The 23465-nt window shown below is 41.6% G+C and overlaps 1 protein-coding gene across 4 annotated transcripts in view; it reads left to right on the forward strand.

The window, feature by feature from the left end:
* Positions 1-1807: 1807 nt before the first annotated feature.
* Positions 1808-23465, forward strand: part of LOC114774219 (oxidation resistance protein 1-like) — a 58789-nt gene continuing 37131 nt past the window's right edge. For 3 of the 4 annotated variants that reach the window (XM_028966129.1, XM_028966132.1, XM_028966131.1), the window contains exons 1-2: positions 1808-1950; positions 8922-9020. In XM_028966129.1, the coding sequence (XP_028821962.1) occupies positions 9004-9020 (17 nt within the window). In that variant the 5' untranslated portion in view covers positions 1808-1950; positions 8922-9003. Of the gene's footprint in view, positions 1987-8921; positions 9021-23465 lie in introns of all 4 variants that reach the window. The other variant, XM_028966130.1, reaches the window with a different exon arrangement.

Below are 23465 nucleotides of genomic sequence, written 5' to 3' on the forward strand. Positions count from 1 at the left end.
AGCATTTGGCCTATGCACTTATCCAGATTGACATACATAAGTGCTTTAAGACGTCTATCATTTGGTTCATTAGGACCCGGTTGGCACATACCATTAATTTTATAACTTTTTTTTATTATTAAATAACCCAATTTCATTGAATTATTTCCTTAAAAGGAAGCATTTTTGCTCTCGTCTGCGATATTTAGTCACTCAGCTGTTCGAACATCTGCTGAAAGTTCATTACGCCACTTAGGAGCCAAGACAGATAAAATAGATGGAATGCATATGAATGAATTTGAGCCAGAAATAGTAATATATTTCTGGCACTCGTGAATCAACTGTGAAATAAAAAGCAATACAGTCTGCACTCATGTCTAACACTCTACACCAGGGATCTTTAACTCTAGACCTTGGGTGGTAGTAGCCTAGTGGGTAACACACTCGCCTATGAACCAGAAGACCCGGGTTCGAATCCCACTTACTACCATTGTGTCCCTGAGCAAGACACTTAACCCTAAGTTGCTCCAGGGAGACTGTCCCTGTAACTACTGGTTGTAATTCGCTCTGGATAAGGGCGTCTGATAAATGCTGTAAATGTAAATGTAAATGTAAACCTTGAATCCAAATGCAGGCCACAGAAGCTGGAAAATCAGCGGTACTTGGACCACGCGAGTTCTAGACTCTAGCCATTGTCAGGCCAGAGAAATCTAGGGAACAGTTCATTTAATTCCATTGCCACAATTAGCCAAATGTTACATTAGCTGAAGGGTTCCCGGTTATTGTTGGAAACTCGACTAACACCAATTAACAGTGGCTGTCCATTCGAACTGTGACTGATGTGATGGCTCCTGCTATCTTAGTAAGTAGAAGAAACACATTTACTGTCTGTTGTAATTGTTTGTCATAAGCGGCAGACTAATACATGTCCACAGCAACCTGTCTATGTGTGTACTCGTGTATAATATTTGTCTCTGTAAATTTGTGTATATTGTCATTAATGTCATATATGTGTAATATATGTGTAACTGCACTCGGTGTGACATTTATGATCCAATATCCAAGCAAACAAATAAATGTCATGAAACATAATGTATTTGATATGATTGGTCGATGTCTGCTCAGTTTCTTTCTGAACAAGGCAATTGGTGATAAATACATAACCATGGGTTACATTTTAAAAAGTGTACACTGTGGTTGATGCAAATGGAATCTTCCAGAATGATCATGCTCTTTTCCACATGGCGTCTGTCACTAGTTTGATGAAATTACTCATGAAAGAGTGGTTCCATTTTAGACCAATCCGGACATTTTGACAAACCATCTCAGCATGCTCTGATTATCTAGAACTGGATTATCTACATTCGATTTTCTATAACTAAAACAAAGGGTTTATATGCAGAAAATGTATACACCTATCAGCCATAACATAAGGACCAGTTTACTAATGGTAGCTGGCGCATATGTTGTATTTTTTCTATTGATGCTTAGTTGAACTGGACTGGATAACACAGGCCAGCCTGTACACCATCAGTGAGACTTGCCACCACTTTGCCATGATCCTTTATCCTTGCTAGGAATCCTTTTGGTAGATCCTGACCAGTGCAGACATCAGAACATACAGCAAAACATCCCACAAGAGGTGGAGTTTTAAAGTGGATGAAATGCTTGCCCCATTTTTTTTTCCTGTTTCCAACACATTTAAAGGCACAATGGACAAACTTGCTGCCAAACGCACAGTTCACTTCACCAGCCATAATATTATGTAGACTAACTTTCTCCTCGTGTCCACGCTCGCTGGGTTTTGGTTTGATCCGCCACCCCCCCGCCGGCGGGCCTGATGGTACCGTCTGCCGTTTGAAGAGAAGGTCAAAATGCCTGAGCTGGCGCCGTGAGCGGGAGGAAGCGGCCGCGTCGCCCGCCACACGCACACCTGGAAGCCTCGTCTCGGCGCCCCGGGGCTCTTCCGAAGTAAGTGTCCCGCTCTGGTGCGGCGGCCGCGTGTGGGTAAGGAGACGCCGGGCGGGATGCGCTCGGGGGGGGGGTGACCACGCAAACTCCCGATAAACAAGCCCGCCGCGCACCGGACACGCTCATAATAAGAATAATAATAATAAGTCATGACGATGCTCTAACAAGCGTGTTTTCCATTGCACACGACCTCAGCCTCGTCTTCTGTCTCAACATCATTCCTAGTTGACTTGTTAAATCGTCCTTATAATGATGTAAGTGTGTAATAATGTAGATTTGGACGTGCTGTACACTGTAATTCGCGATGTAAACACACAGACCGTGTTACATAAGAACCGGCCGCAGCGCCAGCTCTGCAAATCTGTGCGAGATTAGATGCACGAATATGCGCGTCTTGTGCAGACGTGGAGCGTCGACTGTCTGAGCGGAGGTGAAGGGGAGGGTGTTGACGACTGTTTAAAACTTCTCCTTCTCTCTCTCTCTCTCTTCTTTTTTAAACCAAATCTCGGAAATCAGGGGGTTTAATTTCCGCCGGGGTGGGTGGGGTGAATATGTAAATGAAAGGGTCGATCCATCTGGCCCTCCTGTCTATTCAGATTCCGGAATCCATGGAGACGGCGCATAAATATTTAATATTCTGTAATGTCAGGTTCTGCTTACCACAGCCTAACCTGCAGCGGAGCCTTCTAAGTAGATGCAACTTTTCCAACCCTCCTACAAAAATCATAATTTAGTACGAAAACAAAAGTGAAATGCTTCCATTTGCCATATATTAATCTGTCAGTGCAGACAAAGGCGTGTTGTTTTGGTCCATGGATACTGCGGCCGACCGTGCGAACGGCGTCCAGGCGGTAACGCCAGTAGACTGTGATGATCTGGGGAGAGAAAGAACATGTCATCAGCACATGGAGTGGGTGTGTCACACCGGCCACCGAACAAAGGCCAGCTTCATTTTCCACTCGTCCAAACTGTTTTATTGGTGTCCCGCTGTCACCGCATGCAGATTGAAAAGTTTCGTCATTTTTTATTTATTTATTTACTTATTTTAAGGATTCGGAGAGATGCCACGTATTCCGACAGACTTGGGCTGATCTCGCAGTACAGATGCCTTTTCCCTGTAAATGACTGACTTAGGCATGTTTATTTACGTGTTTATTACATGATATCCACGGGCCGGGGTGCGGGAAGACCACCGCTCTCGATGTCAGACCCATTTCTGTCAGAGCGTTTCATTCATGGTTAACTGAGAAGAGCGACACAGACAGAGACACGATAAAAGGGAGATGTGAGACTGAGATGATGGGAGTTTTCTGTTCCTTTTTTTTTTTTTTTTTTTTCCTCTCCAAATGTCTATGTACATTTTTCTGTTCATATTTTGACATAAATTGATATTTGTGGATTGGAAATTCTGTTCATAACTCATTTAAAAGATGTAAAGGCAGGGTAGGCCCCCCTTTCTGTGTGTCTTTCTCTTGTCACCCACCGCCCAAGCACAGTATATCATCATAATTCAATTTAATAAGGATTCATGGCCGCAATCAGTTTCTTGGTAATTAAGTTGTGGGCGCCATGATTAAATATCCTCTGTCTGTCTGGTCCTTTTGTGAATATGGCTGCCCTTTATTTATTTTTTAACATTTCTTTAATGAAAGGGGGTTTCCCAAACCACAAATGCCCCCCTGTCCTATCCCACAACAGCCACAGAACTTAAATAATTGAAGTGGTTGAGAAATGCACTGCTTTTTTGTGATGGCCTGTCAGTGCCATTTTATGTCTGGTGTGGTTTCTCTTCTGTGACTTCACCATTTTTACTGTGTGTGTGTCCGTAGATACATCTTACAGAGTACCTTTATGTTCCGCCGCGCTGTTTACAGATTGCATACTACGGGGATTTTCTATTCACTAGGAAGATTAGGGCAGATTTGCCAGGTTAAACCCCTAGTAACCCCGTCCAACTGACCCTCTGCTCATAAGAAGATACTGGTGACCTGTCCTGTTCTCCTTCATGGACACTTATGAGACAGATACTGGTTTCCACATGCGTGATTTGTGAGTTACTTACAGTACCTGTCAAAAGTTTGGACACACCTGCACTGTGACACTTCTGGAAACTAAGATGGAGTCATAATAAAGAATCCAATGCAAGAAATATATATATATTTTTTTGTACCAGGAGAAAGTGACGTGTGTTTGATGAATCTATTTTTCCAGAGTCGCCTGTTTTTACCTTCAGGACCTGATTTGTTCACTATTGTCGTCATCAAAAGCCGCTTCATGAGATGCTCATTAACATGAGTGAATGATAAAAAACAAAAAGTGTTCAGCATAAACCTTCAGGACTGTTGTAAGCCGTCCCCATGTCCAAGATGGTGGAGAGAAGCCAAAGAGTGGGAAAGGCTGCCATCACAGCAAAAGTTCTCTGCTTCAGAGAGACTCAAATAATCAACTTTTTGCTTTGTTTGCTATTTTTTTTTTTTGTGTTATTGTATTGTCCTGTGTCTTCTTTTGTTCTATAATGTAAAAAAATGCAAGACTCATAAATCAGTAGGTTTATCCATCCAGACATTTGACTGGTTCTGTATTACCATTAAAACAGGCACTTGACCAATTTATTAGAGCCACGCTGCATTACTTAAGCCCCATTTCCTTTTAACAAACACGCAGAGTTAAACTGCTTTCAAGTACTGGCCAGATGTTGGATGAGGATGTTAGCAAACTGACCTGCACAAAATCTTCTAATCATGATGTTTGTCCAAATTTGTGAGATCACTATTTTTACATAAAAACCTTTTCATATATTTTCATAAATGTCAGCCATGCATTGGCATCGGCCATTATCATCCTTGTTGATTCACTGTGTTGATGGCCATTGGCCTGCCAGAACATTCGGAGATGTTCATCTGTAAGAGAAGATGTAAAAGCTGGTACTTGTAGGACTAGTGCCAGGTTTGGCCCTCAATTGAGTGGATGCATATTAATCAACAGGCAAATGAGTTCTGAGTGAGCAAGTCTCAAATTGACCATATCTGGAAAAGGATAAACAATTGCAAGTCTCTAGAAGACAGACCATTGCACTTGTAATAATCACTATGCTTAATGACGTTGTTGTGTTTGGAGGTTCTTAGTAATGCATTTAAGTGCTAGAACAGTTTTTTGCGAGACCCTTTAATGTATTTACGTTGATTTATAGAATCATTAAACTGTAGGGTATGGGTATGATTTCCAGTCAGACAGTGGTGGCTTTGCAGTTAAGGAAGCGGCCCCGTAATCAGAAGGTTGCCGGTTTGAATCCTGATTCTCCAAGTTGCCACTGAGGTGCCACTGAGCAAAGCACCGTCCCCACACACTGCTCCCCGGGCGCCGGTCATGGCTGCCCACTGCTCACCAAGGGTGATGGTTAAAAGCAGAGGACACATTTCGTTGTGTCGCTATGTGCTGTGCTGCTGTGTATCATAATGACACTCACTTCACTTTCACTTCACTTCTTCACTATAATATTTATACATTTCTTACCTTCCAACAGTATTCACTGATTCTTTATCCCTGAGCTATTCTGAGTACCACTAGGTTTTATAAGGATGAAACTGTACCGTGTTCTCCTGTTTTCAAGCATAGATGGTACTTTAGGGCACCAACTGTAAACCTTCTGGCTCCTAGCAGAACTAATTCTGCCTGACAGGGAGTTAATCAGTGCAAACAAAAAAGCCAGGTTGAATGAATGTGAGGGACAGATGGCCCACTTTTAATCATCTAATCACCTCTGAGCAAGAAAAATAACTTGATGTTGACAGCTCTTGAAGTCTTGAAATTTTGAACAATCACATTTTTTACATTTGTATTCATTATTTTTCTCTAAATAAGATGAGATTTAAAGAAAGTCCTTTATTGCTTCTGTCCTGATTCACATGCTCTAGCAATCCTTCTGCTATCCGGTATATATTTATTTCAGGTGACTCTACCTGCTTTGGTTTGTGTCCTTGTGTAATAAATTATTTGACCTGCATATTCCGGCGCAAAAAAATTGCTAATAATTAGGATACATTTGCTCATTGTTTCTAAAATGACAAAGAATAGTGTTCAGTTATGCCATAAGTTCACTGCATCATTCATGAAACTAGGTTATATTTGCATGTAATAATGTGAAAATTGCATTTATGCTTTGCTACTGTTAAAATAGTTTTGTATATCTTGAGATGTCCTCTTAAAAAAGCAACACTGAAAATCAATTTCACAAGCTGTTGTGCAAATGTAATGGACAACAGGTGGAAATTATAGACAATTAGCAAGACCCCAATAAAGGCGTGGCACTGCACGTGGTGACCACAGAACACGTCTCGGTTCCTGTACTTTCTGGCTGAAAACACCAAGATTGTCATATTTGCCACTGGTGCCCTGTGCTCTTCACAGATAAAACCAGTTTCACACTGAGCACATGTGACAGACGTGACAGAGTCTGGAGACACGGTGGACAACGTGCTGCTGCCTGCAACATCCTCCAGCATGACCGGTTCGGCAGTGGGTCAGTAATGGTCACGGTGGCATTTCTTTGAGGGGCCGCACAGCCCTCCTGCCTGCCATTAGGTACCGAGATGAGATCCTTATGAGACACTATGTTGGTGCGGTTGACCATGGGTTCCTCCTAATGCAAGACAATGCTGGACCTCATGTGGCTGGACTGGCCCACCCGTTCCCCAGACCTGAGTCCAATGTGGCCCAACACCACGTTGGACCACAGACAGCAGTTGGCAGATGCTTTAGTCCAGGTCTGGGAGGAGTTCCCTCAGGAGAACATTCACCATCTCAGGAGCATGTCCAGGCATTGTATGGAGGTCTTACAGGCACATGGAGGCCACACACACTACTGAGCCTCATGTTGTCTTGTTTAAAGGACATTACATCGAAGTTGGATCAGCCTGTAGTGTTTTTTCCACTTCAATTTTGAGTGTGCCCTCCATGGGTTGATCATTTGGATTTCCACCGCTAATTTGTTGTAACTATGTAAAAACAGTAAGTAATTCATAAGAATATTTCATTCATTCTCGTTTTTGTATTCCCTTTTTTGTGCAGTCTATGTATGTTTGTTTAGTCAAGAGCATCCAGTAATGCAAATTTGACATTTGTTACTTAAACATCTAGATGGTGTGAAAGGTAGTAGTAGCCTGGTGGGTAAAACACTCGCCTATGAACCAGAAGACCCAGGCTTACTACCATTGTGTCCCTGAGCAAGACAATTAACCTAAAGTTGCTGTCTCTGTAACCACTGATTGTAAGTTGCTCTGGATAAGGGTGTCTGATAAATGCTGTAAATGTACATGTGATAGGTCTGTAGTGACCCAATAAGCCATAAGCCACCATAGCTCAGTTTCCGTCTGCCCTGTACTGCTTCAGAGGAGATTAAGTTTGATTTGCTCTCTATTTTTATGACTGGATTGTGACGCAGCATCTTTGCATCTCTGGTTCTGGTTTATAGTCTGTCTAAATTTAGATCAAAATCCTTGAACGAAACAATAAAATATTTGTAAAATGCTCCTAGTGTCCAAAGTGCATGTTTTTTTTTTTTTTTTTAATCTCCGGCCTGTTGTATTCCTGCCATTGTTCTGTGCTGAATGTGGGAGGCAGGTAGAGTATCGCTGACTTTATTTTAGTGCAATCAGCATTGCGCCTGTCCTTTAGTGACGCTGTGGTCATGCATTATGTATTATGGAGGCATTGCTTGAGTGAGTCCGAGGCCCTTCCTTGCTTTGATGTTTCATCCAACGGCAGTGCTTAAATCATGTTTTTTTCCCCCATAACATTGTCTCAGATCTTATTGTCCCTTTCTAGTCACACATTTCAGCGTGACTGAGAAGGCGTTGGCACAGAATGACAGGTTTTGATGAAAACCGTAGTAGTTTGCAGCGATAGAGTGAGAGACAGTGAAAGGGAAAAGGACTAGACAGACAGAGGGGGGTAAGGGGAATGCTAATCGAATGTCCCTGATTGCTGTCCCTAATTTTCAGTCATATTTCTTTAAACTAGGCCTCAGTGGACTGTTGCATTAATTATTGAAGGCACTCCTCGAGCAGCCTAACCTTTTCATGAAAAAGCCGAGGGCTCAAAGTGAATGGTTTTATTTACAGCTCAGGAGGATCTTTTGTGTAATTAGACACTGGCTCAGCTTATCTATGGTTATTCTGGACGCCGGTGTTGCTTATCTTTCCTTCCTTTAGATGTGACAACATGAGTATTAACAACTCATCCATTTCAACTTTGAGTAAAACTGTCATTGATGCCAGTGTTCATTTGTTAAGACTCTGTATTGATCCTGTTGTCGTTTTGTTGCCAATGAGTGCCGATGCCGTGTTTGTAATTAAGAATATTACTAACAGAACAGGCTATTTTCAAGATACCCCCATTGTTTAATGAACATTTTAAATTCAATTGTAGTTCATGGTTGATGGCAGTTGTCAGAAATCCTAATGTCCTTTGAGACCCAAAGTCAGATTAAATCGAGTCCAATGGGAATTTAGAGAAAATGTTCAACAGAATTGTAAAAAAAACATTGTATTACTAAGCATTTGGGCTTCTGCAAGACTCTTCTTAGCGTATTTTCATTAATATCCCTTTTTCGACAACATGAGTGCTGGAATACTGCAACAGGTCTGTTTAATATCTAAATTCCTCAAATTCAACACTTAATCGCATCACTGCAGATATGAAAAAAAAAAACATGTAACATATATAAGAAAAACATATAACATGTTATAATCCATTAAATGTTAGATTTAATGGATTCAGCTCCGGCATCTGTGACATTAGCAAGTTGTAGCGCCGTTGTTAGCGTTAGCATTGATCCCCCAAACAAAAGGCTAACCCCTCTCTCTGACGCCAGCCACCTTGGCTGGTTGTGCTGTGACCGCGTTAACTTGACACCGTAAGAGGGGGGTGGAGAGGCTCTCCTTGTAACCCCATTCTCTCCACAACTTCCTCAGGTCCTCTGCTGTAGCCGGGCCTGCCGCTCCCACCGCACCGCCAAGAAGCCGACCGGCCTGCGCAGGAAGAGACACCGAAAGGATGTTCAGTACTAAAAGGTCAGTGCCCGGGCAGAACGGCAGAATTTACCTTCTAGCGTTCAACCCTCACCGGTGTTTGCACTCGGTGAGGGTGAAGCATTCTCTGACCATGCTGGTAGAGAGAGAGCGAGAGAGGCGGCATATGGTATTATGTTTCAGCATTACCTCATAATTAATTATTTTGTTGCCTGTTTTCAAAACTTAACTTTGCTTGTAGACATGATTTTTACCCTTTTGCATACCCATTGACAAATGACTTTCCTAGTATATTTTCCTGAAGGTGCATGTCAGTTGCACATGTGTGTCAAATGAATGGAAATGTGTCAGTTTCCATGTTTTTTCTTAAAACATACATCCGAAAATGATTGACGCTACAATCAAAACATTTTCATAGTATCAAAAAAGGAAAGTTAACAAGCAGGAATGTCTATTGGCAAGAACCTGAAAATGACACACATCATGATCAATGTGTGATGCCAGATTGCAATACTATATGTTGGGCACTTTCTAAAAAAAATTTAAGCAAAACCAAAACATTAGGTTCAGTACTTACAAACCTATTACAGGGTTCTTATGGTCATTAAAAACTTGGAAAAGTCATGGAATTTGAAATATTCCGGGTTTTGGAATACAAATTAAACATTATTTGATTGACTCATGAATGTATAAAAAAAACTACATAGTTCCTGTAAGACTGTGGGTGAAATGTTTTTCTATGTTTACAATTACAGCATTTTAAACTAGCACAGGTCTATAGTATCTATGCTAGCTTTACATAGTGAACCATGTCATGTATTACTTAGAGGTGTGAACTTTCATTGGTCTCACGATTCGATTATGATTATTAATGCCTTGATATTGATGCATCACGATGGATCCCATAAATGTTCTACTTTGTCACATGATGTTCAAATACAGGAATTAAAGTCTCATACACCTGTGCGAATGCTTTGGTTTTCGAAAATGAGCAGGAAAAATGTCAGCGTTCAGTCCACACTTACCTTGTAAGAGTCGTATATACTGATAGTGCTCCTTTAAATGCATACGGCACTATGCTGTGGGCGGAGTTAGCTGTCTGCCCCGGTCCTGATGCATATCAACTCTCCACCAAGCAGAGGAACCGAGCAGACTGGTCCAAGCTCCTGTGGTCTCTTTATTGTTTCATTTTTTATTAAAGTGGCCTAGTGGCCCCGTAATCAGAAGGTTGCTGGTTCAAATCCCGGTCTGCCAAGGTGCCACTGAGCAAAGCACCGTCCCCTCACACTGCTCCCTGGGCACCTGTCATGGCTGCCCACTGCTCACTCAGGGTGATGGGTTAAATGCAGAGGACAAATTTCACTGTGTGCACCGTGTGCTGTGCTGCTGTGTATCACATTTGACAATCACTTCACTTCATTTCACTTCACATAAAAGCAGTAACGTTTGGAATGTGTGATGTCTGATGGACGAGCAGTAAAAGATATTTACATTTACATTTACATTCAATTGAACATTTAGAGCATTGTTTCAAAAGAAGTGCTAGCTAGTGCTTGTTTGCTAGTGTAAGGTCCTTGGGATTTACAAGAATAAACTATTTCTAGAGCATCCAGAATGAGGAAGAAGCATGTCAGTCGTTACTGTGGGCTCCCACCATTTTAAATAATTACTAACAAAATGGCAGTTAGCTTTCCTTACATCAAGGTACAAATAACTGGTTCTTTCTTGTTTTATTTATTTATGTAAATCCTGAGGTCACCTTGCACTCGCAAACAAGTCCCATGCTTATCATTTAGCACTTAGCACTTAGTGCTGCTCTTTGTACATTGCGCCCTTAGTTCTGCATAAATGAAAGGCTTTGATTAAAGGGAAGACCGTACAATTATCAGTTCAGTAATATTGTTATGATGTCACGAATTGAAAAACACTACTGAAAAAAGTGTTTTGTGGAAAATCCTTTTAAAATAGGCTTGAGAGATTCCGTCATTAACTGCTTGTTAACAAGTTAATTAGCATTTCTTCCTTGCACCTTTTCATTTGTCACATATTTTTCTCGCATGCTGTACCAACACCTTCATAAAACACGTGTTCCTCATCCAAATGCTGCATTTGCAGGAAAAGTAGAAAACTCTTGCCAAGCTGGAGATCATTGATTGCCACTGCACTGCAGGGTTCAGCTTTCATGTGTAAAAACAATGAATATTTTAGTCGACTTGTCAGTCAGAAGTGATTTTGTTATGTGTGTCTGAAAACTCTGTGTGCCTTGGACACCGTCCCCATCCACAGTTCATTCACCCATCAAATGTTGATGTCAGTGGTCCTGTTTGAAGTCGAGAGTTGAGTGGTGTCATCCTGTAGCCTTGCACTTCTTCCTTGGTACATTAACCTTTAGTGAGGCAGGGGGAGACCAGCACCTCTCTAGGGTCTAAGCTGCCAATCACAAGTAGGAGAGAACTACATAAACCATTATTTGGCGTGTAGAGGAATGTTTCAACCTTGCGGTCAGTTTCCCAGGAGAAATAAGCCATGTTCATCAACTGGATAAATATGAAAACATTTATGACACTTATTTTAAAGGTTGTACTAGTTCTAAAAGTTTAAATCAATGATAATAATTTCATTTATTTCCAGAAGAACTGTTGATATCTAGAGATACAAGAACTGGGGTTTGATCTCTCCCAACTTTTTTTGTAACCAAATGAATGATCTCCTACAAGCAAAAGATGAAAATAAAGAAATTCAGCAATAAATGGTTTAGGTAAATCAATATTTGGACTGTTACATTAAATTTGTTACATTAACAGTGGTTTGGTTTTGTTTTCACTGGGTTGCATTTGTATTGCGAAGCACTGTATATTGATTGCATAGGTTTAAATTATCCAGAATGAGGCTACGGCTGTTTGTGCCTTTACCAATAAAAGCCTAAAACAGGCCATAACCTCCCCATGACTAAGACTTGGGCCAGTTTGTTGAGAGAATGAATGGATGGTCCAGAGAATGGTTGGGTGGCTTTACGTAATGTCACGAGGCCATCTGACATGTAGCTGAGTCCCTGCTCTCTTGCTGAAATTAGTCTGGCCTTGCTAGTCCTCTGTGGCATGTTCTTACACTCCATCTAGTACAATTTATGAGAAAAGCTCTTTGGTTCCTAAGGGACCTATAGACTTAAATAAAATGTTAGTGTAAGTTTAGGTCTAGAATGATACTCTCAGGCATGGCGTTATATTGAAATAATTGTGACCAAAAGTCCCTCAAATACTAGTTCCCAGTAAGAGCCTGTTTAAAGGCATTTGAATGAATGTCCTGAAAATGCAAATTACTTGTACATCACTTTGTTACATGGGTAATATAAAAGCAACTTCTTTGACTACCTTTTTTTTTATTAAAGGATGTATTTACTAAAGTAATTGACCTGAATTTCTAAATGCTTTCAAGTTAATGGAGGAAAAATTAGAAATGTGGAGAAAAAAAAGTATAGCGTAGACATCCGTCATGTATTTGCAATGTTTTCTGGAGTAAAGATCAGGGAAGCAGCCTTTCCTCCAGGCTGCAACATTTTTTCTTATTCTGAGATTTGTAGGTGAAAAGATTTGCTCTGCTGATATTGTATTATGTGGAGAAATCCTGCGCTGGCGACTCCTCACCCTGTCAGACTGATGGAAGAGATCATGGGAACCGAACAGTTAAAAATGGATAATTGGACTCCGACTTGGGGGAAAAAAAAAATTGGTCCTTGCTTCAACTCTTGGAAACTCAGACACATGCTACTCTGTTCTGAGTAGTGAGCAGTAGTTGCTGGGGGCTTGTTAAATAAAAAAAAATGTCGGCAATAAGCGAGACGGAAGACCATTGCTGAGACAGGTATTTTCTCAGAGGCCTCGGTTCACGTAGAGTGGATTTCAGCAAAAAGAGTCCAGCCCCCCCACCCCACACACACACACACACACACACACACACACACACAGGAAATATAAGTTTTCAGGGGCATTCAGGAATCTTATTTTACTTTGCAATATAGGAAATTGTCAGTTTCAGGCCAGACACTTAATATTCGACAGGGATGCTGAAATAGCAGAGACTGACTCGTCGTTCCTCTTGAGTTGTTTTCCACTGTAGGCTGATCCCAGATTGGTATTCAAATCTATATTCAGCAATCTCAGAGAGGCAGGAAATCGATTAAAAATATCCTCTAAAAAATATCCTTCTGTGTGAGTTTCTGCTGTAAACTCACTCACGTCTGTGCATTAGGTTAAAAAGGGTCACTGCCTCACTTTCCATAACCGCTTAGTCCTACTCAGGGTTGGGCACTCGCCAGGGTGTGGTACCAGCCCAACGCAGCACACACACTCATGCTTACAGACAATTCAGAGCTGCCAATTCACCTAGTGTTCATGCCTTTGGACGGTGGAAACCAGAGAACCTGGAGGAAACCAACATGGGGAGAGCATGTAAACACAGCTGGGAATCAAACTCTCAGTATTAGAGGTTTTTGGCCATGTTGTTAACTTTGTGGTCAACAGTGTTATAATAAAAAATTATATTTAGAGGCCAGTTGTAGCAAAACACTCGATGCTGTATCCAGTGCACTAAAACGGCCCATAGATCAGGCTAATAGGTGGAGTACAGAGACACATATATCATGTTAAGAAGTGTTTTATCTTGTGCTGTTGCTGTCCTTGGTGCCAGTGTCATATATCTTAATTAAAATATGAGGCCTTTGCTGTGTGTTAATGCCTGATCCTCCCACAGCAACCAGACAGGGAAGAGAGCAGCGTGCCGGAAGTGGCTCGTCTAAAACAGGCATTTTGCACCAAAACAGAGCCATTGAAATTCCACTGGAGTGTTCATGTGACAGGATTGGTTATCATTATACACTGAGGTCTAATCTGAGCACAAATGTGTTGTTCATTTGGAATGAATCGCACATTTTGCTTGCTATAAAGAATAATTAAAACAATAGCAAAGTGTGAGAAAGAGAATTTTTTTTTTTAATAAAACAACACAAAAATGCGTCCTGCTACTGCGGGCTTCTGGGAATCTCTCTCTGGCATTGCATAACCTCGGCCCCCTCCCCCCCGCCGCTTAATGCACACAGCTGTCATGCTCTGTGACGAATGTTCCCCTGCGGATGACTCGATATGCGCCTTCAGTCCCACCAACAAGTTAGGAGATGAAATATTCCCACTCGCTGCAAGGCCAGGTTTAATGGCCAGACCAGTGGTATAAAAACTAAGAGCACCCCCACTTCTTATTTATGGCAGTTGTTCGTCCTCCGTTTCTCAAAACAGAGTGTTTCTGTTTTATTACGTTTTCCCTCTGTGCAAATCAGGGGTTTTTTTTTTAGTAAAGAAAGGTGTTTAAGACACAATCAGGCAAAGTGGTAGAATGGGTTTTTAAATGGGAAGGTCTGTCGAGGGACCTCTATACCAGTGCAGCAGCTCTTTCCTACATTGCTGAGGCACTGAATTCAATTTTGCTTTGTCCAGCTCTTCTCCCTCGCTGGCAATGACGGAAATAATTGAGATGACTGGTGTGGTCTCCCTGTTGTGCTAAGCTCTGTTTAGTGGTTTGCTGCATTGCTTGATGTGGAGCAGGGTTGTGTGTGTGTGTGTGTGTCTGTGTGTGTGTGTGACATATAACAATAAACCTTAACATTATGACCAAATTACGGTCAAACAGGACCTCGTCTGTTTAGGCATTGACTTCTCTGGCACAAATCAGTCAGTAGCAGATCGTCTAAGTTCTCCAAGTTGTGAGGTGACACCTTCATAGATCATGATATCGCCGTGAGTCGGCTGTCTGGCCGTCAGAATTTGGACCTTGTCAAAGTCGCTCAAATCCTTACACTTTGCCGTATTTTTTTCTGCTTCCAAGTTCCAACAAATAAAATAAGGAGATAATCAATGATATCGACTTCAGCTGTCAGGGGTTTTAATGTTATGGCCGAAGGGGGCATATTTTTGATGTAGGTCCACTGCTGCAGTTATTGAATAGATCGGTGGAATAACCTCGGGACCTTTCCGAGTGGGTTGTGTTTGCTCATCAGCATGTTGCTGATGTAATGTGCCAGCAGATGCATAACCTCCTCACCCCACAACAGAAGACGCTGCAGGCATCCCAGACTCAACATCTCGGGGAGTACAAGCAAATGTAGGATTTTTCCGCAGTCCCGCCTGTACGCTCTGGGCACTCAAGCCAATTTGAGCAGGAATAATTTGTGGACATGTTGTGTAATTTGCATTATAACCACAAAAAATGTGGCTGAGCATGACTTGACCAGTATGACTGTGTTTTATTAGTCAGTCTGACGTCTGGACAGTGCCAGTCACCCATAATGGCCTGTAGCATTTAGAAAACAGGAGTCCTAAAGGTCTGGGTGGGTATTAGTAAGTGTCCCCTACCATTGTCCCTGAGCAAGACACTTAACCCTGAGTGTCTCCGGGGGGGGGGGGGGGGGGGGGCTGTCCCTGTAACTACTGATTGTAAGTCGCTCTGGATAAGGGCGTCTGATATATGCCGTAAATGTAAATGTCTCTTTCCTGTAAGGTCCAAAAAGCCTTTGCTGTCATCTCCGGAATTGAATGTTAACTTTGTTTTGCAGGCAATTTGCAAGAATACGCTGCATAGGTCATCTCACTATGTAATTTCAGTTTGCAGACAGTTGTTGAGGCATGACATGATTAAGCAAATCCCACCTTTTTAGTATGCAGCTTATCTCGTCCCACACCATGACACAAGATTTGCAAAATATCAGTGTGCCACTAATTGAAATAGTTGCTTCCTATCTTGTTCTCCCCACGCCACGCTCTGGCTTCTTTCTAGCAGCTTCACTCATTCTGTTTAATGCATAGGGAGATCAAATGAGGCAAAATGCTGACATTTCTATATAAAATGTTAGACGCGTAGGAAATAAGTTGCGTCGCCGTTATCTCGGAAAATTTGTCAAAGCTTTGGGAACATTTCCCGGAGATTCTGCTGTAGATGGATAGTACACACGCAGGCTTTTGCAGGCCTGGTTAATGAATAATCTCTTTTTATTGATACTGTATGAGGATAAATCTTAAACACTTAAACTCACACCCCATAAAATCTATCACCCAGGCATCCAATGCATGTAGTTACTAAATAATAAAGGTGGAGCTGTTTATGGTGCCAGTCCCTGGAGTAAAACTTATTACCTGAGCAGTTTATTGCAGAACTTCCTTATTTTTGTTAACCAGGAATGATTAGCCTGTGTGGAGAGTGTAGCTGTACTGGCCTCTGTTTTCCCTGCATTTAGTGTAGGGTGAGACGTTTTTTCTGTTCAATTTAGTCATTCATTTATGAATGCACAATACAGCATTTTGCTTTTCAGTCAAATTTGTCAGTCTAAAAATGTTTTAAAAGCCTTGGTATTGAAACCAGGCTCTGAATCTGTAAGTGCAGCATGAATCAGTCACCGCAGCCCTTTTCCTGTAAAGACCAGGGGGCATTTGTGCACTCGTCATTCAGCATCACATAAAAATGACACTGTTAAACAGTGCCGTAACTATTTCTCGTAGACCCTGTCCTTAAGCTGTTTCCATTTTTTTTTTTTTTTTACTTGAGACTTTTCTATTGAGGCATTCAATCATGCAGTAATGTTCTTTCCTTCCTTTAAACTCCCGCAACATACCTGTCAAAGGTTGCTGCCAAACCTCAATAACAGAGTGGCGGCGGCGGCGGGTAATTTATTGCCGCCGTTCAGATTTTCTGAAGCAATGATCCATATTCTGTAGATGCTCTTTTTATGCATCTTTTCTGGGCTGTTGTGCTTTTATGGCATCATGCTGTCTTAGTGAGTTACCAGTGAAGCATGCAAATATTAGATTAGATTAGAAATGCGACAGACAAAACTACATAATACACGGCCATTGGTTCTAGTCATTGAGCATCTTCTCACTGCATATATTGAATATATCCGCTGTTGGACCCTATTTAGCTGTAATTGTTCACAGTACATCTGATTTTATTAAACATTTGTGCTGGCAATCAGCTGCAGTGGAGACACTTCACCAATTAAATTGGTTATAATTTCACATGACCCCAGGCCGGGATCAGCAATAAATGTCTGACTGTAATAAATTCAGCAACTTATTGTCTGGGAAGTTTTTTGATATTGTTATATATAAGAATATATGACAAAAAGTTGGCCACGCCACGATGGAAGCTATGAAGTAAGTACCCCATGACATATTACCTGGATAGGATCATCGTGTTTAGTTTTAGAGTCCGGGACATGAAGCGTTGAACATTTGTGTAATTGATATTTATGCAGTGCCCCTCCCCCATGTAGAATCTTAAATTATAGCGGCATTTCTCATATGTTTCTCGCTAACTCCAGCATCCTGTCAGAAATGCAATAACACGTGGCATCGGCAGTGTGGAAATCACAAATGCAAACCGAACTTCCTGAACAGACCTCCACTCTTGTCATTTTTGCTGTTCCCCATAGCCCAGGCCTGATGTAATTGGCTGTCGGGCCGATGCTGTAAAGGGTAAATTGACTGGTCAGGTGAGAGGCAGGCTTTTAAAAAGATGCTTAATCCATTGACAGAGCAACAAACGTTAATGGGTTTGTTACCCCCTTCTTGTTTTGTCTATGGGCTTCTCCCGTTAAGGGACGTATCAACTGGTCTGGAAGTCCTCACAATAAATCTGGCTGTCACAGGGGGAATTCGATGACGCACTTGCAGACATACTTTCGGCGTGGGGATAAGCCGTCGTACCGGTAGAGGACGCTGGGCGAGCGGGGCAGGAGGACCGGGGGCGCCTGGCCGGCGAGGAATGAGGAAGTAATGGACGCGCTGCAACGCAGCGGGGAGTCAGTTCGGGATCTTTGGGAAGGACCGGGGCAGAGGAGAACCGGAAGACGGCGGGTTTAGGGATGGTTCGGTATCTTTGGGAGGACGGGAGTAGGTCTTGGGCGGCAGAAAGGTAGGGGAGCATGGAATCCCGTCTTAACCGAGGGGTCAGGTAGGTTCAAGGTCAGGGGCAGGAAGAGGTTGGAGTCAGGAAGTTCCGGTCGGGGTTCCTTTCGTGGTTTCCAGGGGATCAGGCAATTCTCGAAGTCGTGTGCAGGCGAAGGTCGTATTACGGGAATCTCAATTATCGTAGGTTGTGGGTGAGAGAGCTAGCGTCTCTGGCGAGTAAACTCATACAACTCATTTAACTCATACAAAGAGCGGGCGTGTCTCCTTGGTGTTACCTCCCTTTTATACTTGCCACCGCCCGCTTCCATTTCCTCTTCCGGGTTGCCATCTCCCAGGCTGGTGAGGTGCCCTCTAGCGGGCTGGAGGCGCGTTGGCCATGACACTGGCAAATGTTTTACACCAGATGCTCTTCCTGACTAAACCTTCCCTATTTATCCTGGCTTGGAACCAGCACTGAGAAATGCACTGTCACATGCATCCCCAGTGGGTCTGTGTTTTTTTTTTTTTTTTTTTTATATATATAAAAAAAAATAAAAAAAAAATCACTGCATATTGCTTTTATATAGGTCTCAGTGGTCCCATAATACTGCCTCTTTCCAAAATTCAGCCTTGTTTCAGAATTACAGCTACTTTGATCGTCACACAATGAGATTTCCCCAGGACACGCCATTTCAGTGTCTGGAGCTTTAAAAGCAAATGAGAAGGAGAGAGGCAGGCGAGGATGACAGCGGCCTATAGAAGTGAGTGGACATTTGCGGGAATTACTTCATCCACAGGCATTCACTAACCACAATGTTTGGCGCTGCAGAAAGTCGTGTCTGTGTTTTTCACGAAAAAATGTCACTAACCACCTGGTGATGGAACTAACAAATACATTTGTGCTAATTTTTACATCCAATCACCAAGCAACTGCAATGCTTTGCATGTTTGGAAGCCAGTGGAGGTAATGTTTTAGGGGAGGGGTGGAAATTTCTCTGGGTGGAAAAAAAAGGAGAAAACTCCAGGTAAACTTTCCCCTTATGACGACATAAAGGGAGAAATTCCAAATCTGACCGCCTGAGCTGCCACTCTCTGAACAGCAAAGTAGAATCTTTACACCTATCGCCATTTCTAGCCACTGCAGGACCATAGACAGACTAGGGGAACTTGTATTAATATTAAATAATCACACAAAGTGAGATTAAAAAAGTATAAAAGAAGTATAAAAGTATAAAAACAAAAAGCACTGTGTTAAAACCACTCCAACCTGATGTTACTTGGCAGAAAGAGGCATGGCACAATAGAGATTAAAAGGATGAACAGTTTCTAATTTATTAACACCAGTTATTAGTGCAGTTGTAATAAATATTGTATGTGAAAAAGGTACCAATGTTACAGAAAACCAAAAATGAAAGACAGGAGAAAAAGATAGAGAAGCAGAGAAAAAGCCAGGAGAAAATAGGTAAATAGAAAAGACTCAGAAACTGATGGGAAGATTCCCCTCAGTTCCTGATGGCAAAGAAAATGGAAGTGAACATTCAAGAGAACATTCTTTTATACATTTGACTCCCAGGAAGTTGTCACAGACCAATAAGAATTGGTTGTTTCTGCCCTGTCACACCCTTGGTGGGTGTCGCAGACAAGGACAAAGACAGAGCAGGGGATCCCAAGACAAAGAGCTGGCCCTTCACACTTCTTGCTCGGGGAAAGGCCATTTGACAAAGGTATGGAGAACAAAGAGCTGACGAACCTTCCACGCAAGACAAAAGTGCAGAATGTGAGGGACCTGGGGACCTCCCATCTTACACACTGGACAAACAAACATATACCTTGGGACAGGGGAAGTGGAGACATAATGGAAAAGGGGAAGTCTCACACTCACACGGGGACACTCCACACACAAGACTTCAACACCATGAACACACACATAAAAGGCGGGGAGGGGAGGCGCGCTGAACCAGGGAAGAAGTCAGGTGAGGGGAATCAAGTGGGCGTGGTTTTCAATCAGAGCTCCAGGAACCGCTCTCGGGTGCGCCGGATCTTCACGGCTCCACTGTGACAATATCGGCCGTGGGAATGATAAATAATGATAACTTTTTCCGGTGGGAAAAAGTGCTTAGTCTGTCACGGATTTCACAACACTGCAAGCGCTTGAGGCGCTGTCAAATACTGGCTCCTCACCACAGCCAGGAGCTCCCTGTTCTGCCTGTTTTGCTTGGAGCAAAGCAGGTTATTTACAGAATTTATTAATCTTTTGAAACCAGTCTGCATTTTAAGAAAATTGATCTCAAGGTCACTTCAGAATTTCTTGTTATTCATCAGCAACACCAGACTGCATAGTAATAATAATGTTTTTTTTATTTTTTTTTATTGTATTTACTGTTTGAAATTCTGAGCATGCTTCTGACACCTCTTTGGTGATGTGGTGGCTCCTTTTCATCTTTTGTTGTTATGGTAGCTGACATTTATTAAGTACATGTATACAAGTGTCATCAGGATATGTACTATTTTCATGGTTTTTAATAGGCTAACCATGATTATGTTTCACTAATCCTTTCACTAATGTCGCATCGATAAATACTCTTATCTTCACAGATGATCTTTTTTAATGTGACTGAAATTTAAAATGACCTTAAAATCTTTTGATATGAAATCCGCATAATGTGAAAAACCATATAAATGTTAAATATAAAAAGTGGTTTTGCCTGTATTCCTAATATACTGTTACAAATGTAGTGACCATCCTGTTTGACTCAATTGTTATCAGTGGATTTTATTAGAACTAGTTTGTTGTGTACTAGTCACTAAAACAGTGGAAAATATTTAAAGGTAAAGTGTCATCATAATCCAGTACCAGAACAGTCACTTTTGATATGTAGGCACACATCCGTCATTCTGCCATACAAGCATTGGATCAGGTTATGACGTTTTAAGGACATTTTTGACATTCAGTTCAATTGTGGTGCACATTAAAAGTGACTTATGCTTTAATGGCTTAATGGTCTTTAATGGTGTTGATAGATTTGCAACTTTTTATTTACCTCGGTTACTTCTGTATTTTTCTACTATATGAATAATATTTATTCATATTTGTTTGCATAGCATGGTATCTATCTTGCAGCCTGGGTCTCTGGCTGAAATGCGGTTCTGACTGGATGTCTGGGATTTGAGTACAGATGCATTGGCTGTGGCAATGAGAAGCTATAATAATAAACATAATGGTTATCTCATTCCCATAATGCAGATGTAATTATAGACACTCTGCAAACTGTTCCCAAAAGGCAAAAAGTCATATTTTCAGTCTTCATGCTGTTAATTAGGGCCTCTTCCAAGCCCAGTAAAATGTCACATCTTGTTATTAGAGGAGGATCTGCGTTAGGGAACTGACCCCAAATTTCACTACCAGATCATAGTCATAGTGTAGTTGGTGGCAGTGGTGGGCTAGCGGTTAAGGAAGCGGCCCTGTAATCAGAAGGTTGCCGGTTCGAATCCCGATCCGCCGAGGTGCCACTGACCAAAGCCCCCTTGTGGTCTCCAAAAGTTACTATTCTAGACTAAACCAAAGCATATGAAAGCATTTAAAAGAACGCTTTTTGATTTATGTTTATGAATGTTTATTGATTTTGAATGACATGTAAACAGAATATTGATATTTTAGGGCATCCCTTCTCACACACAAGCTTAATAACTACCTATCCCAGCATTTCTTTAGCCACAACTGTTAATTCTGAAGTTTTAGCCTTGATAGCTTGGCTTTGTTGTTAACATTCTCATAATCTGGGTGTTGTATTTCCAAATAGGAATAATTAATGTGTGAACAAAAGAATGCTAAATGAATTTGTTTTCTATTAACAGCCGGGAAACAGGCTTTGTTTTAGAGTACTGCTGAATAATCAATGCTTAAAGACTCACGAACAACCCCTGGCAGCATCCACGATTCTCCAAACTCACATCACATCTGTTAGAGCAGGTGCACAAGCTTTCTGCACTCATTTAAAAAAAAAAAAAAAACTAAAGAAAAAGGATGAGAGGTCCTCAAATTTCAGAGTGATTGCTTGAAAGCATTGCATTTGATTTTTATATATATATATATATATATATATATATATATATATATATATGCTTGTTTTTTAATTACTTGTTTATTTTTTAACACACTGTGATCAAAGAGCTCAATACACAGTGCGAACAGACCGAGAGGGAATATACATGAGCTCCAAGCAGACCTGGCAGACAGGAAGCTGTTCAAGATGAGCTCCGCTGGACAGGGAGTGCAGACACCACACCCACATTCCCTCTCTTCTGCCTTTCAGTTTTCGTTTGTAAGAAATACACACTCGACTGGAATTCACTTGGGCTTGTTCTTTTCATATTACGACTCATTAATATCAACTAGTTTTTAAAAAATCTAGTTTTTTTTTTTTTGTTGTTTTCCTTTGTTTGTGCTGCCCCCTGGATGGATGGCGGCTTTAGAATTTGCCTATGCCGCCTATGCCACGGTCCGCTCATTTTACAACACATGATCTAAGTTTTACACCTTCTCACTTGCTAATTACACTGAAGACCAAACTAAAATAAAGTCTGAAGTAATCAGCCGTGTCTGTCACCTCAAAACGACTGACTAGACCTTTCATATGATTCACAGGAGCTCCCAATTAGTGTAATTAATTAGAAAGAATATAAAAGCACTAAAGCATGAAGGCAGAGGAGCAGAGTCTTGGCTGCAGTCTGTGTGCAGCCTCTATGAGTTGATTTGTGACACGCTTACACTAGGTAGCCATTTACCCTTGACCTTCAGTCTCTACTCACGATGGCATGATCTATTGTTTGGGGATCGGAATTTGGGGATCTTTTTTTTATCGTATTAAAACATTTCCGTCAGTATCACAGATGCAAGTCTGGTTCCGAATTCTACAAAATGGTGACTAGAACATTAATATATAATATAATTGTGCACTATTATACTGTACTTTGTAATGATGAATGGCCAAAAAAACCAACATTGTCTGGAAGCCTATAGCTCCTATGTCGGCACGGTGAATAATTTCATCTGAGAGCAGATTCCAGCCCATCTGCATGCAGAACTCAGCTGTCAGTCCCAGATGAATGGTGCTGTTGTGCAGTTTGCGATGTGTTGCGGAAATTTGCATTCATGAAAACACAAGATGGGTTGTAAAATTACAAAAAAGTTTTTTTTTTCTTTTTGGAACAAGGGAGATATACCTTACATTTGGAGCATTTCCACTCAATGAAATCTGTAAGAGTGAAATTTACTACATATTTATGGATGTGTACCTGTTTTTTTCCCCTTTGCTCCAGGCACTGACATAATGAGTGATTCTGGTTGAAAGCCACTCTCAACTCCGATCCAATTTGGCCCAGATACATTCTGCACAGTAATGCCTCCTGTCACCTGGAAGCGTGTGCATAAGCACGATTTCCAACCAGCTCCGAATGAACGTGTCCTGCTGGTATCCCAGCCTGGCCTCTCTGTGGCAGAGATCACGGCTCTCACCCTGTTTACATATACACACACACACACACACACAGACACCTC

This window comes from Denticeps clupeoides, unplaced genomic scaffold (genome assembly GCF_900700375.1).
Source record: "Denticeps clupeoides unplaced genomic scaffold, fDenClu1.1, whole genome shotgun sequence".
In the NCBI taxonomy this organism is placed as follows: domain Eukaryota; kingdom Metazoa; phylum Chordata; class Actinopteri; order Clupeiformes; family Denticipitidae; genus Denticeps; species Denticeps clupeoides.